Genomic DNA, 14,026 nt, shown 5'->3' with positions numbered 1-14,026 from the left:
CAAAGGTCGGAGGTGTCGTTGACAGTGTAGAGGGCTGTTGTAGGCTGCAGCGGGACATTGACAGGATGCAGAGATGGGCTGAGAGGTGGCAGATGGAGTTCAACCTGGATAAATGCGAGGTGATGCATTTTGGAAGGTCGAATTTGAAAGCTGAGTACAGGATGAAGGATAGGATTCTTGGCAGCGTGGAGGAACAGAGGGATCTTGGTGTGCAGATACATAGATCCCTTAAAATGGCCACCCAAGTGGACAGGGTTGTTAAGAAAGCATGTGGTGTTTTGGCTTTCATTAACAGGGGGATTGAGTTTAAGAGTCGTGAGATCTTGTTGCAGCTCAATAAAACTTTGGTTAGACCGCACTTGGAATACTGCGTCCAGTTCTGGGCGCCCTATTATAGGAAAGATGTGGATGCTTTGGAGAGGGTTCAGAGGAGGTTTACCAGGATGCTGCCTGGACTGGAGGGCTTATCTTATGAAGAGAGGTTGACTGAGCTCGGTCTCTTTTCATTGGAGAAAAGGAGGAGGAGAGGGGACCTAATTGAGGTATACAAGATAATGAGAGGCATAGATAGAGTTGATAGCCAGAGACTATTTCCCAGGGCAGAAATGGCTAGCACGAGGGGTCATAGTTTTAAGCTGGTTGGTGGAAAGTATAGAGGGGATGTCAGAGGCAGGTTCTTTACGCAGAGAGTTGTGAGAGCATGGAATGCGTTGCCAGCAGCAGTTGTGGAAGCAAGGTCATTGGGGTCATTTAAGAGACTGCTGGACATGTATGGGGTCACAGAAATTTGAGGGTGCATACATGAGGATCAATGGTCGGCACAACATTGTGGGCTGAAGGGCCTGTTCTGTGCTGTACTGTTCTATGTTCTAAACTAATGTTTTTCCAACCACCATAACTTCTGAGGAAGGGTCACTGGACTGGAAATGTTCACTGTTTCTTACTTCACAGATGCTGCAAGACCTACTGAGCTTTTCCAGCAACTCTAATTTTCATCCCATCCCGACTACCCTGACAACTGAGAAAATCATTTTGGAAGGCAGTTTAAAGCCATCCACAGGGGGGTGGGGTGGGGGCACAGTTACAGAGAGGCAGACCAAGGCTAAGAACAACATGTTTCCTTTCTGAAAGGGCAGAAGCAAGCCACCTGGAATTTTACAATAAATCAACAGTTGCAAGATTTGAAAAAGAAACTCAATTCAGATTCTCTCATTGTCATGCATTGATTTGAATTGTGTTACCCTAAACTGATTTTGCAATATGTACCTTTCCAGCCAAAATGACTCACACACAAGAGATAAATAATAAAAATTGTTTTCTTTTATTCTCAAATATTCTGGAAAAATATTCTAAAATTCAATCATTCACCTGTCTTCAGGAAGTCTGCTCACGTGATGTATCCATTTAAACTGGATGTGCAGCATATCAATATAACTGCCTTATATTGAGTAGGAAATGCTGGTGAGGTGCTGCATTAAAATAATGACATGACTTTTACTTTTTGATGAGAGTACACCACATATGCAGACTGGGAAATATTGAGCCTTACAGTCAAATTTCATCCTGTTCATATAAAATATGACTTTTACTTTTAATCAATTCTATTCAGGCCAAAGAAAACTAAATGGTAGTCAATATTTTTCAAGAACAATTGGATTAGCTCACTTCTTCTTGTGTAAAAGATGATTAAATTTGAATTGCAATTAACATATTTCCATATCTGAGAACCAACAGGTTCTTGGTCATCCTGCAGCAATGTAGGAAATCAACATCTTCTAAAAGCTTGGAGAGAAAATTGCAAAAACAATCATTCGCCATTTATTGGAGGTATGAACTTCAAACTTCATCAGCACACCGCTAATCACTCCAGTACGGAGGAACTACCATGACCAGTCAAACTGGGTCCATTTCAAACCACACTCCAAAGGTAGTGACCAATGATTAACTTCTGCAACATTGCTACATTGTTTTCAGCAGCTCTACAGTTATTAGCCAGTCTCCTTTCTCAAAGCATGGGTGCAGGCTTATCTCTCAAACAGCAGCACAAGTTCACAGTGAGAAGTGTGTGGGAACATGTCCACAGGCACAGCTAGCCTTGGAGTGAAGGGATCACCGAACAGCTTCTTCTGCTGGTCAGGTGGGCAGCACAGTCTGAAATGAGCAACAACAGTTATAGCTTAAAGCCCAATCATTCAGCTACATTGTCTTGGCTGTAACGTACTGGTAGGTCCAATAAAATTAGGAATTGTGATTAGAGTTACTCATTCCCATATGAGCACTTCTGTTGACTTAAAATATGGAATGACTTCAAAGATTTGCTTCAGGGCAGATCCTGATTTCAAACAATAAGGTTTTTCTCCTGGAACATTTAACTATTCTCAAGTATGGATTTCTTGTTGTAGAATCACAGATTAGCATAGTACAGAAAGAAGCCATTTGAACTTTAGTGTTTGAGACAGCTGTTTTGAAGAGTAATCTTGTTAGTCTCTCTCTCCACATACCTGCATTTACTTCTTGAGACAGCTGTTTTGAAGAGTAATCTTGTTAGTCTCTCTCTCCACATACCTGCATTTACTTCAAGTATTTATTTCTTTTCATTCTTTCATGGGATGTCAGTGACCTGACTGGGCCAGCATTTATTGCCCATCCCTGGTTGCCCTCGAGAAAGTGATGTGAACTGCCTTCCATAACCACTGCAGTCCATTTAGAGCAGACAGACCCACAATGCCCTTAAGGAGGGAATCCCAGAACGTCTAGAGATTGGTTGGTGAAGGGTATAGCTCAGTCTTGGGTTCGGAGAGTTTTATTTATTCATGCTGAGATTGAGGATGTTGATTCAGTCACCTGAACTGCTGTAATATTAACTCAGGATATTGCACATTCTCTCCAATGAATGACGTTATTTTAAATTTCACTGCAGCATCTGAAGGTCCTGACTTAAACTGGAGTACAGTTCTCCAACTGCAAACTGGAATGGGATTTCAATTATCTTTGAATTCTAACAGGGGCATGGCCACAGGTCAGAATCCCAAAGTACTGTGGACATCTTTAAGTTGTAATCCCAAAATATTTGAAAAAAAATTGAAAGCTTTTTGAAAGACAAAGATGGCTGATTGTTAAAAAGGGCTGTGGATGTAAGTTAACTGAATAAATGCAGAGAGAGAGACCATAAAATTTCACACCCACAGATGTGAAGAGAAATTCAAACAACCTTTCAGAAGGGGTCGAGGCAACTCAAGAGTGACTGGGCTGTGATCTCGTGCAAAGATACCGAGGACTCAAGAATACACAAGGACAGGGGTTAAAAAGCTGGCTTCAATTCAACTGGAGTGCCCTAGTGGGAGTGAACGCTATTTTGCATACCAGCCTGTGTGCAAATATTAATATGCTGTGGGTAAAGATCCTCATTTCACTATCAGTACTACAAACCAGACAAAAGGAAACAGCACAATAAAAAGGACTCTCTCTCACCCCAAGTGCTGGAATTCAATCATGGTCAAAAGGAATCAGAATAACAGAATCTCAAACACTCTGCAAAATTAACAACAGTGAGACCAACTATTCAACTACCAACATTAACATGACCAATAAACTATAACAGCCGTAACACGTCATTATCTGTTCTTCTCGAACAATTCAGAAAGTGAGCCACATGTTTATTTTTCAGACACTTAACTATTTTGGACTCAACTCACTTCTAGTCTGTGTATGCATGTGTTACATTTCTAATTCTTCTCAAGTTTTTTAATAAATAAAATCACTCTTTGTTAAGTGAAGAAAGCCTAGTTAAATTGGCTACTTATAAAACAAGTTGGTTTGGGCCTGGGAAAAAGAAATCTATAAAGGAAGTGATCTGCTTTTAAATTATGCTTCACCAACTGAAGGGGAAGGGTGAATGAAGAAGGGAAGCTAGTTGATGGCTCTTCACCTGGAAGCTTAACAATTTGTAGTATCATAACACAGGTAATCACAGCAATCTCAATTTTGTTCTCAACTAATGTACACGCCTTTCCAAATTCTGGACAGCAATTACCAATGGCTGAGTCAGTGGGAGATTGCAGATGATGACTTCTTCCACAGTTATTTCTCAAGTATATCAATGAAGACCGAGAACGCGCTTCCTTTCTTTTGTCCTGGAAACTTCCCTTACCTGTCTTCAGCCAGCAAGTCGACGCAGTTCGTCACTCAGCCTCTAGTCTAGGTAATTAGCTAACATTCAGAGACGATGAGTTCCTACGCTTTGGGGTGGTATGGTGGCTCAGTGGTTAGCACTGCTGCCTCACAGCACCAGGGACGTGGGTTTAATTCCACCCTCGGGTGATTGTGTGCGCAGAGTTTGCACATTCTCCCCGAGGCTGCGTGGGTTTCCTCCAGGTGCTCCGGTTTCCTCCCACAGTCCGAAGATGCGCAGGCTACGTGGATTGGCCATGCAAAATCGCCCAGTGTTCAGGAATGTGCAGATTTGGTGGGTTATAGGGGAATGGGTCTGTGTGGATGCTCCGAGAGTCAGTATGGACTTGTTGGGCTGAAGGGCCTGTTCCCACACTGTAGGGATTCTATGATCCAGATCAGTCGGTTTTCTGCCGAGGGGACAAAATTCGGAGTTTGTCAAAATCACGCAACCCCAATGCGTGCCTGTGATCACATTAACCCCTCCACGCAGATCAAACCAAACTGGCTCACCGATGGTTACAGATAGGTATATGCCTTGCTTTCTGAAGCACTATTTTCTTAGGTTTGTTTGGCCCAAGTGATTAGATTCCCTCCAAATCCTGGGTGTACTGAATTAAATGGGAATGGATGGGACTGCCTAGCAATAACATGGTGCTCTGAGTATTCACCAATGCTACCTACTCAATAAAGTTTCTCATGGCTTCACCCTCTGGCTTACAGGAGATGTACACGAGCTTCTGAATCTGCTCACAATTACGAATTGCTCGCACCACCCTGTAATCTGAAAAGCAAAATAAAACAGAAACATAATAGCTGCATCATCTAAACCGAGATACTTTAAATGCCTAAACTCTAGATTGGCAAATGAAATAACAGTAGACATTTTTCCATTATAATTTTTCATGTAGCATTCTACTTATAGTGGTTCTGTGGTGGACCCTCTTAAGAGTGGAGCTAGGGGCTATACTGCCCAGGGCTGGTGCTGGATGGGGGATTTTCTCAGTAGATTCCAGGCCACCAACTGAGGCCATCACTTGTTCTTGGACACATCTGTCTCTCTCTTTTTCTTTCTCTTTGTGGGGAGCTGGCCAGTGCCATGTGTCAGATTGAGGAAACGCAAGGGTGCTGTTCCGTTTTGTCTGGTTGGATGATGCCACTGGAATCCAGATAGATTTAATTTCATTTGTCCTTTAACACTGGTTCAAGGCTGCAGTATGCCACTGGGCCATTTAGAGCACTGTCTTGGGGGTGGAAGTGAGGTAAGGGGGCTGCTGAACTTGGCACTTACTGGAGCCCCATGGGAAGGAGGGCAGGAGAAAAGAGCAGAGGTAGTGAGAGTGTTAGTGGAGCAATATTACGAGGGTGGGTGGAGGGTGCACTCCTTGGTGAAGACTTTGGACAGAGGTGCAGCATGGGGAGAGCTCACAAGTGGGAAGAGCTACAAATCTAAGGAGGAGGGGCCACAACAAAATGGTAACAAAATCTGGTCAGCAACCATACGAGAGTAGTCAACAACACCAACATGAATCATGCAATGATTGACAAGATTTTTCATCCTAACAGAGTAACAGTGCTAACAGGAACAACTTTACAAGCAGATCCCTGTATATGTGCCTGATCCAGTTCAGTTTCTGGTCAATGGTGACCCACCAAGGTGTTAATGGTTAGGCTCTAATGACAGTCATGCTATTGAATTCCAAAGGACAATGGGTAGATTCTCTCTTGCTGGAGATGGTCATTGCCTGGCACTCATGTGGCATGAATGTCACTTGTCATATTGTACAACTCTTGCAGCATACAGACACGGATTGCATCAGTATCTGAGGTATTGCAAATGGTGCTGAACACTGCACAATCAACGAACATCTCCACTTCTGACCTTTAGATAGGACGACTACCGATGAAGCAGCTTAAGATGGTTGGGGTTGCAACACACTACCCCAAAGGAACTCCTGCAGAGACGTCTTGGAGCTGTGACGATTAACCTTCAACAACCACAACCAAATTCTTTTGTAAGATAATAAAATGTGAGGCTGGATGAACACAGCAGGCCCAGCAGCATCTCAGGAGCACAAAAGCTGACGTTTTGGGCCAAGACCCTTCATCAGAGAGGGGGATGGGGAGAGGGAACTGGAATAAATAGGGAGAGAGGGGGAGGCGGACCAAAGATGGAAAGAAAAGAAGATAGGTGGAGAGGAGAGTATAGGTGGGGAGGTAGGGAGGGGATAGGTCAGTCCAGGGAAGACAGACAGGTCAAGGAGGTGGGATGAGGTTAGTAGGTAGGAGATGGAGGTGCGGCTTGGGTTGGGAGGAAGGGATGGGACAGAGGAAGAACAGGTTAGGGAGGCAGAGACAGGTTGGACTGGTTTTGGGATGCAGTGAGTGAAGGGGAAGAGCCAGGCTGGTTGTGTGGTGCAGTTGGGAGAGGGAACAAACTGGGCTAGTTTTGGGATGCGGTGGGAGAAGGGGAGATTTTGAAGCTGGTGAAGTCCACATGGGAACCCTGCAGCCCAATGGTATCAAAGCGGAATATGAGTTGCTGTTCCTGCAACCTTCGGGTGGCATCATTGTTGCACTGCAGGAGGCCCATGATGGACATGTCATCTAAAGAATGGGAGGGGGAGTGGAAATGGTTTGCGACTGGGAGGTGCAGTTGTTTATTGCGAACCGAGCGGAGGTGTTCTGCAAAGCGGTCCCCAAGCCTCCGCTTGGTTTCCCCAATGTAGAGGAAGCCACACTGGGTACAGTGGATGCAGTATACCACATTGGCAGATGTGCAGGTGAACGTCTGTTTAATATGGAAAGTCATCTTGGGGCCTGGGATAGGGGTGAGGGAGGTGGTGTGCGGGCAAGTGTAGCATTTCCTGCGCTTGCAGGGGAAGGTGCCGGGTGTAGTGGGGTTGGAGGGCAGTGTGGAGCGAACAAGGGAGTCACAGAGAGAGTGGTCTCTCCAGAAAGCAGACAAGGGTGGGGATGGAAAAATATCTTGGGTGTGGAGCCCACCGAACTCATCTCCACCTATCTGGACTCTATTTTCTCCCCTTTGGTCCAGGAACTCCCTACCTACGTCCGTGACACCACCCACGCCCTCCACGGCTTTCAATTCCATGGCCCCCAACATATTTTCACCATGGACGCCCAGTCCCTATACACCTGTATTCCGCATGCAGATGGCCTCAAGGCCCTCTGCTTCTTCCTGTCCCGCAGGTCCGACCAGTCCCCCTCCACCGACACCCTCATCCATCTAATCAAACTAGTCCTCACCCTCAACAACTTCTCTTTCGATTCCTCCCACTTCCTACAGACTAAGGGGGTGGCCATGGGTACCCGCATGGGCCCCAGCTATGCCTGCCTCTTTGTAGGTTACGTGGAACAGTCCCTCTTCCGCACCTACACAGGCCCCAAACCCAACCTCTTCCTCCGTTACATTGATGACCGTATCGGCGCCGCCTCTTGCTCCCCAGAGGAGCTCGAACAGTTCATCCACTTCACCAACACCTCCCACCCCAACCTTCAGTTCACCTGGGCCATCTCCAGCACATCCCTCACCTTCCTGGACACCTCAGTCTCCATCTCAGGCAACCAGCGTGTAACTGATGTCCATTTCAAGCCCACCGACTCCCACAGCTACCTAGAATACACCTCCTCCCACCCACCCTCCTGCAAAAATTCCACCCCCTATTCCCAATTCCTCCGCCGCATCTGCTCCCACGATGAGGCATTCCACTCCCGCACATCCCAGATGTCCAAGTTCTTCAAGGACAGCAACTTTCCCCCCACAGTGGTTGAGAACGCCCTTGACCGCGTCTCCCGCATTTCCCGCAACACATCCCTCACACCCTGCCCCCGCCACAACCGCCCAAAGAGGATCCCCCTCGTTCTCACACACCACACCACCAACCTCCGGATACAACGCATCATCCTCCGACACTTCCGCCATTTACAATCCAACCCCACCACCCAAGACATTTTTCCATCCCCACCCTTGTCTGCTTGCCGGAGAGACCACTCTCTCCGTGACTCCCTTGTTTGCTCCACACTGCCCTCAAACCCCATCACACCCGGCACCTTCCCCTGCAACCGCAGGAAATGCTACACTTGCCCGCACGCCACCTCCCTCACACCTATCCCAGGCCCCAAGATGACTTTCCATATTAAGCAAACGTTCACCTGCACATCTGCCAATGTGGTATACTGCATCCACTGTACCCAGTTGGCTTCCTCTACATTGGGGAAACCAAGCGGAGGCTTGGGGACCGCTTTGCAGAACACCTCCGCTCGGTTCGCAACAAACAACTGCACCTCCCAGTCGCAAACCATTTTCACTCCCCCTCCCATTCTCTAGATGACATGTCCATCATGGGCCTCCTGCAGTGCCACAATGATGCCACCCGAAGGTTGCAGGAACAGCAACTCATATTCCGCTTGGGAACCCTGCAGCCCAATGGTATCAATGTGGACTTCACCAGCTTCAAAATCTCCGCTTCCCCCACTGCATCTCAAAACCAGCCCAGTTCGTCCCCTCCCCCCACTGCACCACACAACCAGCCCAGCTCTTCCCCTCCACCCAGTGCATCCCAAAACCAGTCCAACCTGTCTCTGCCTCCCTAACCTGTTCTTCCTCTGTCCCATCCCTTCCTCCCAACCCAAGCCGCACCTCCATCTCCTACCTACTAACCTCATCCCACCTCCTTGACCTGTCCGTCTTCCCTGGACTGACCTATCCCCTCCCTACCTCCCCACCTATCTTCTTTTCTCTCCATCTTCAGTCCGCCTCCCCCTCTCTCCCTATTTATTCCAGAACCCTTGCCCCATCCCCCTGTCTGATGAAGGGTCTTGGCCCGAAACGTCAGCTTTTGTGCTCCTGAGATGCTGCTGGGCCTGCTGTGTTCATCCAGCCTCACATTTTATTATCTTGGATTCTCCAGCATCTGCAGTTCCCATTATCACAATCACCAACTTCTTTCGTGTTAGGGATGACTCCAAACAGCATAAATTATTCCCTCTGATGCCCAGAGACTTCAAGTTTATTACAGCCTCCCTGATGCCACACTTGGGCAAGAGCAGTTCTGATGTCAATGCCAGTCACTGTCATCACCTCTTTAATGCAGCTCTGCCATCTATTTTGAACCAAAGCTGCAAAAACAGTCTGAGGAACTCATACTAAGCACCAGGAGTTAATTTTGCCCTTCAAGTCTGCTCCAACACTGATTCTCCATCCAGAGGAAATGTTTTGGCCTCAAGCACCCTGTTTTGAACTGAAGGAATCCTATTTGTTTCAATGAGATCACATCTCATTCTTCTAAAATCTGGAAATATAGGCCTGGTCAATTCAATCTCTCCTCAAAGCACAATCCTCTGACCCCAAGAATCAGTCTAGTGGACCTTTGTTTGTATTCCCTCTTGGAAAAAGCACGGCTTTACCAATCACCTGCATAAGTGTAGTTAACCCTCCTTATTGTCGTACTTAAATCCCATTTTAATATAATATGATTTTTGTTTTGTTTAACTGCTTACTTCCTGTAACTGCCATTCACATACACAGATCCCACTAAATGCAAAAGTTTCCCAGTCTCTCATCATTCTGAAATATGCTGCTTTTTTATCTTTCCAGTTAAACTTTACCAGATTGTATTCTACATGCTATGTTCTGGCTGCTCACCCACCCTATTTATATTCCTCTGCTGTCTGCTTGCATCCTCGTCACCACATAGTATCCCACCTAATCATGTTTCGTCAGCAAATTTGGATGTGTTGTACTCAGTGTACCCTCACCCAAGTCACTAACATAGATTATAAGTAGCTGAGGTCCATATGCTGATCCTTGTGATAACTTGGCACAACCATGCTTATCGTGTGTTGGTGTATGGTGCACGATCTCTGAACAAGCACAGAATTTGTATTTTCAGAAGACATTTGGTAAATACCACATATTGAGCAAATTAATAAGAGCCAGTGACGTTGAAGGTAGCATATTAGTGTAGATAGAGAACTAGATAAGTAATAGAAGACAAAGACTTGGGATTAGAGGGACAGTTCCAGGATGGCAATCTATACCTAGTGCTAGGGCAAGAGTTATTTACAATATACAATAATGACTAGGATAAGGAAAGTGAATGTACTGTAGCCAATTCTGTGTATGAGGCAAGAATTGGTGGGAAAGTAAATGGGTGAGGAAAGAGTCTGAGAGAGATATAAACAGATTAAGTAGGTAGGAAAAATACTTGGCAGATAGAATGTAATGTAGGAAAATGAGAGATTACGCACCTTGCAGGCAGAATAGAGAAGCAGAATATATTTAAATGGAGGGCAACTGCAGAAAGCTATGGAACAGAGGGATTTGGTAGTTCTCATCCACAAACTACTGGAAGTTATAATCCAATTCAGTGGGAAACAGGAAAGGCAAAAAGAATATTAGCCGTTACTTCAAAGTGAATGGAGTATAAAAATAGAAAAGTCCTGCTAAAACAATGAGGCAGCACTAGTCAGGCCACAGCTGCATTACTCTAAATAGTTCTAAACCCCTTACCCAAGGAAAGACATACTGGGCCCAGAGACAGTTCACTAGATTAATCCAGAGTATGGAAGAAACATCTTGTGAAGAGGTGTTAAGTAGACAGGTACTGTACTGATTGAAGTTTGGAAGAATGAGGGGCAATCCTATTGAAAAAAATCAAGATTCTTAGGAGGTTTTACAGGAGAAATGTGAAACAGTTGTCCTGCCAGGGGAAACAAACAAACAAACAAACAATCTAGGACAATAGGGCATCATCTCAGAATAAGGAGCCACCCACCTAACATGGAGTTGAGGAGGAATTTCGTCTCAGAGGGGAGTGGATCTGTGGAATTCTTTATGACAGGAGGCAGTCAAGACTGTTCTTGAATAAAAGTCAAGGCTGAAATAGGCAGACTTTTTAATCAGTCAGGGAATCAGGGTTATGGGGAAAGACAGAGAAGTGAAGTCCAGCTTTATCAGATCTGGCATGATCTCACTGAATGGTGGAGCAGACTTGATGGGCATGAATTGCCTACTTCCGCCAAAGTCCTACGTTCTGAGATACTGAGCCAAGCAGCTAGCGTCGATTGTCCAAGGTCACTGATACACCGCACAATAACACTGCACTGCTGACAAAGAATAAGGATGGATATAAGACCATAAGGCATAGGAGTGGAAGGCCATTCGGCCCATCGAGTCCACTCTGCCATTTAATCATGGCTGATGGGCATTTCAACTCCACTTCCTTGCATTCTCCCCGTAACCCTTGATTCCTTGAGAGATCAAGAATTTATCAATCTCTCCCTTGAAGACATTTAATGTACTGGCCTCCACTGCACGCCATGGCAATGAATTCCACAAGCCCACTACTCTCTGGCTGAAGAAATGTCGCCTCATTTCCGTTTTAAATTTACCCCCTCTAATTCTAAGGCTGTGCCCACGGGTCCTAGTCTCCCCACCTAACGGAAACAACTTCCCAGCGTCCACCCTTTCTAAGCCATACATTATCTTGTAAGTTTCTATTAGATATCCCCTCAACCTTCTAAACTCTAATGAATACAATCGCAGGATCTTCAGCCGTTCATCGTATGTTAAACCTACCATTCCAGGGATCATCGGTGTGAATCTCCGCTGGACGTGCTCCAGCGCCAGTATGTCCTTCCTGAGGTCTGGAGCCCAAAATTGGACAGAGTATTCTAAATGGGGCCTAACTAGAGCTTTATAAAATCTCAGAAGCACATCACTGCTTTTATATTCCAACCCTCTCGAGATAAATGACAACATTACATTTGCTTTCTTAATCACGGACTCTACCTGCAAGTTAACCTATACAGAATCCTAGATCAACACTCCCAGATCCCATTGTACTTCTGCTTGATGGGTTTTCTCACCATTTAGAAAATAGTCCATGCCTGTATTCTTTTTTCCAAAGTGCAAAACCTCACATTTGCTCACATTGAATTTCATCAGCTATTTCCTGGACCACTCTCCTAAACTGTCTAAATCTTTCTGCAGCCTCCCCACCTCCTCAGTACCACCGCCTGTCCACCAATCTTTGTATCATCGGCAAACTTCGCCAGAATGCCCCTAGTCCCTTCATCCAGATCATTTATATATTAAGTGAACAGCTGCAGCCCCAACACTGAACCCTGCGGGACACCACTTGCCGCTGGTTGCCATTCCAAAAGAGAGCCTTTTATCCCAACTCTCTGCCTTCTGTCAGACAGCCAATCCTCAATCCAAGCCAGTAGCTCATCTTGAACACCGTGGGCCCTCACCTTACTCAGCAGTCTCCCATGAGGCACCTTATCAAAGGCCTTTTGGAAGTCTAAATAGATGACATAAATGCACATAACAATCTAGAATCCGGTTTCCTCCCACAGTCCAAAGACATGGAGGCTAGGTGGATTGGCCATGCTGAATTGCCCATAGTGTTCAGAGGTGTGTGGGTTATAGGGGGATGGGTCTGGGTGGGATGCTTCAAGGGGCAGTGTGGACTTGTTGGGCCGAAGGGCCTGTTTCCACACTGTAGGGAATCTAACCTAATCTATTCTTCAGTTGCGTTACTGGTCATTCGTGTTGCCAGAACATGCGTTACAGCAGAACTCACTGTATGTAGGACACCTTGAGAGATGAAAGAGGAAGCAAACAGGGAAAAGTAAAGTATTTTTTCACTATTGTCCGACAATCTCAATGCGCATCATAACCCCATATACCTGTGCCACAGCAGACATCGAGCACAATATTGTCACTGTCCACCCTGATCAGGTAACGAGCTGTTTGATAAAGGACCTCTGCTCCCTCAGAATTCACCTGGGAGAAGGCATCTGGAGAGATTCAGAAGTTCAGACCCAATACTTCTTCATAGATATCTGGAACGCCATAGAGAAGTTGATATGGTAACTGCTCATGGAGACAGCGGGTCATCGTACTGTCAGTGAAAACACACAGTTAAAATCAGAAATTGCCTCATTAGCGGAAGAGGAAAGAGTTTGGAAAGATGTGGAGCCCACTATACCCGTGCATTTTACAGACAGTTGCCCACATTTTGAATGAGTCATTTAAATAGGGGCCTTGTCTGGTACATTTGATGTTTCTAAATATCCCATGGTACTACTTAGAAAGGAAGGAATTTTTATGGTATCCAAGATAACACCTAAGTCTTATCTAACATCACTAAATGCAAACGATCTTTGTGGTTTGAAGGGCATTATTACGTGCATATTAGCTGCCATTACATTAGCTTGGCATTTATTCTTGTCAGCGAAAACAATTTTCACATTCCTGTGTAATTCTTCCTCATTCATAAATGCAGCTTTGTGTTTGACAACTGTATGGTTGCCTTTTCTGTACAACCAAGGGGGCATGGCTGTTCACACAGCAATCTGACATGTGCTTTGTGATTCCATCACTGAGTGTGCCCCAACACCAGAAGACTGACGGTCTTTATACACTGCGATAGCTGTAACTCATTGAAAATGAGGGCAAAGGTAACAGAGGGTGTACAATGTCATGGTCTTCCAGCTAGATTATATAACACAGAGATAGGAAAGTTTAAGAGTTAGCTGCCCAGCCACTGAGCTAAGAAATAGCAACATGAAATTGCCTGCAACCTTCACATATTCTGCATTTTCACATTACAACAGTGAGTGCACTTCAAAAATACCTCACCCTTGGCTACACTTCAGTTCCCCTAATTTGGCAGCTAACATCAATGAACCTTTCTGAAGATAAAACTCGGTGAAGTTAATTCCCAACTCGCAAGCAGCGAATGAGCAAAATTTCAGAGTATTAATCCAACTTGAGAAGCTGCATCTACAGTTCAGCCGAGTGACTATCCTAACTCCCATGTCACCA

At 45.4% G+C, this 14,026-nt stretch overlaps 1 protein-coding gene across 1 annotated transcript in view; it reads right to left on the bottom strand.

The window, feature by feature from the left end:
* Positions 1 to 1,340: 1,340 nt before the first annotated feature.
* trmt2b (tRNA methyltransferase 2 homolog B) overlaps positions 1,341 to 14,026 on the bottom strand; it is a 28,342-nt gene continuing 15,656 nt past the window's right edge. The window contains 3 exon segments of the mRNA XM_048544701.2: positions 1,341 to 2,151; positions 4,855 to 4,954; positions 12,886 to 13,100. Coding sequence (XP_048400658.1) covers positions 2,025 to 2,151; positions 4,855 to 4,954; positions 12,886 to 13,100 — 442 coding nt within the window. The 3' untranslated portion in view covers positions 1,341 to 2,024.

The sequence above is a fragment of the Stegostoma tigrinum genome, chromosome 15 (assembly GCF_030684315.1).
Source record: "Stegostoma tigrinum isolate sSteTig4 chromosome 15, sSteTig4.hap1, whole genome shotgun sequence".
NCBI lineage: Eukaryota > Metazoa > Chordata > Chondrichthyes > Orectolobiformes > Stegostomatidae > Stegostoma > Stegostoma tigrinum.
Note: the sequence above shows the minus strand (reverse complement) of the source record. Positions and strands in the feature narration are given on the sequence as shown.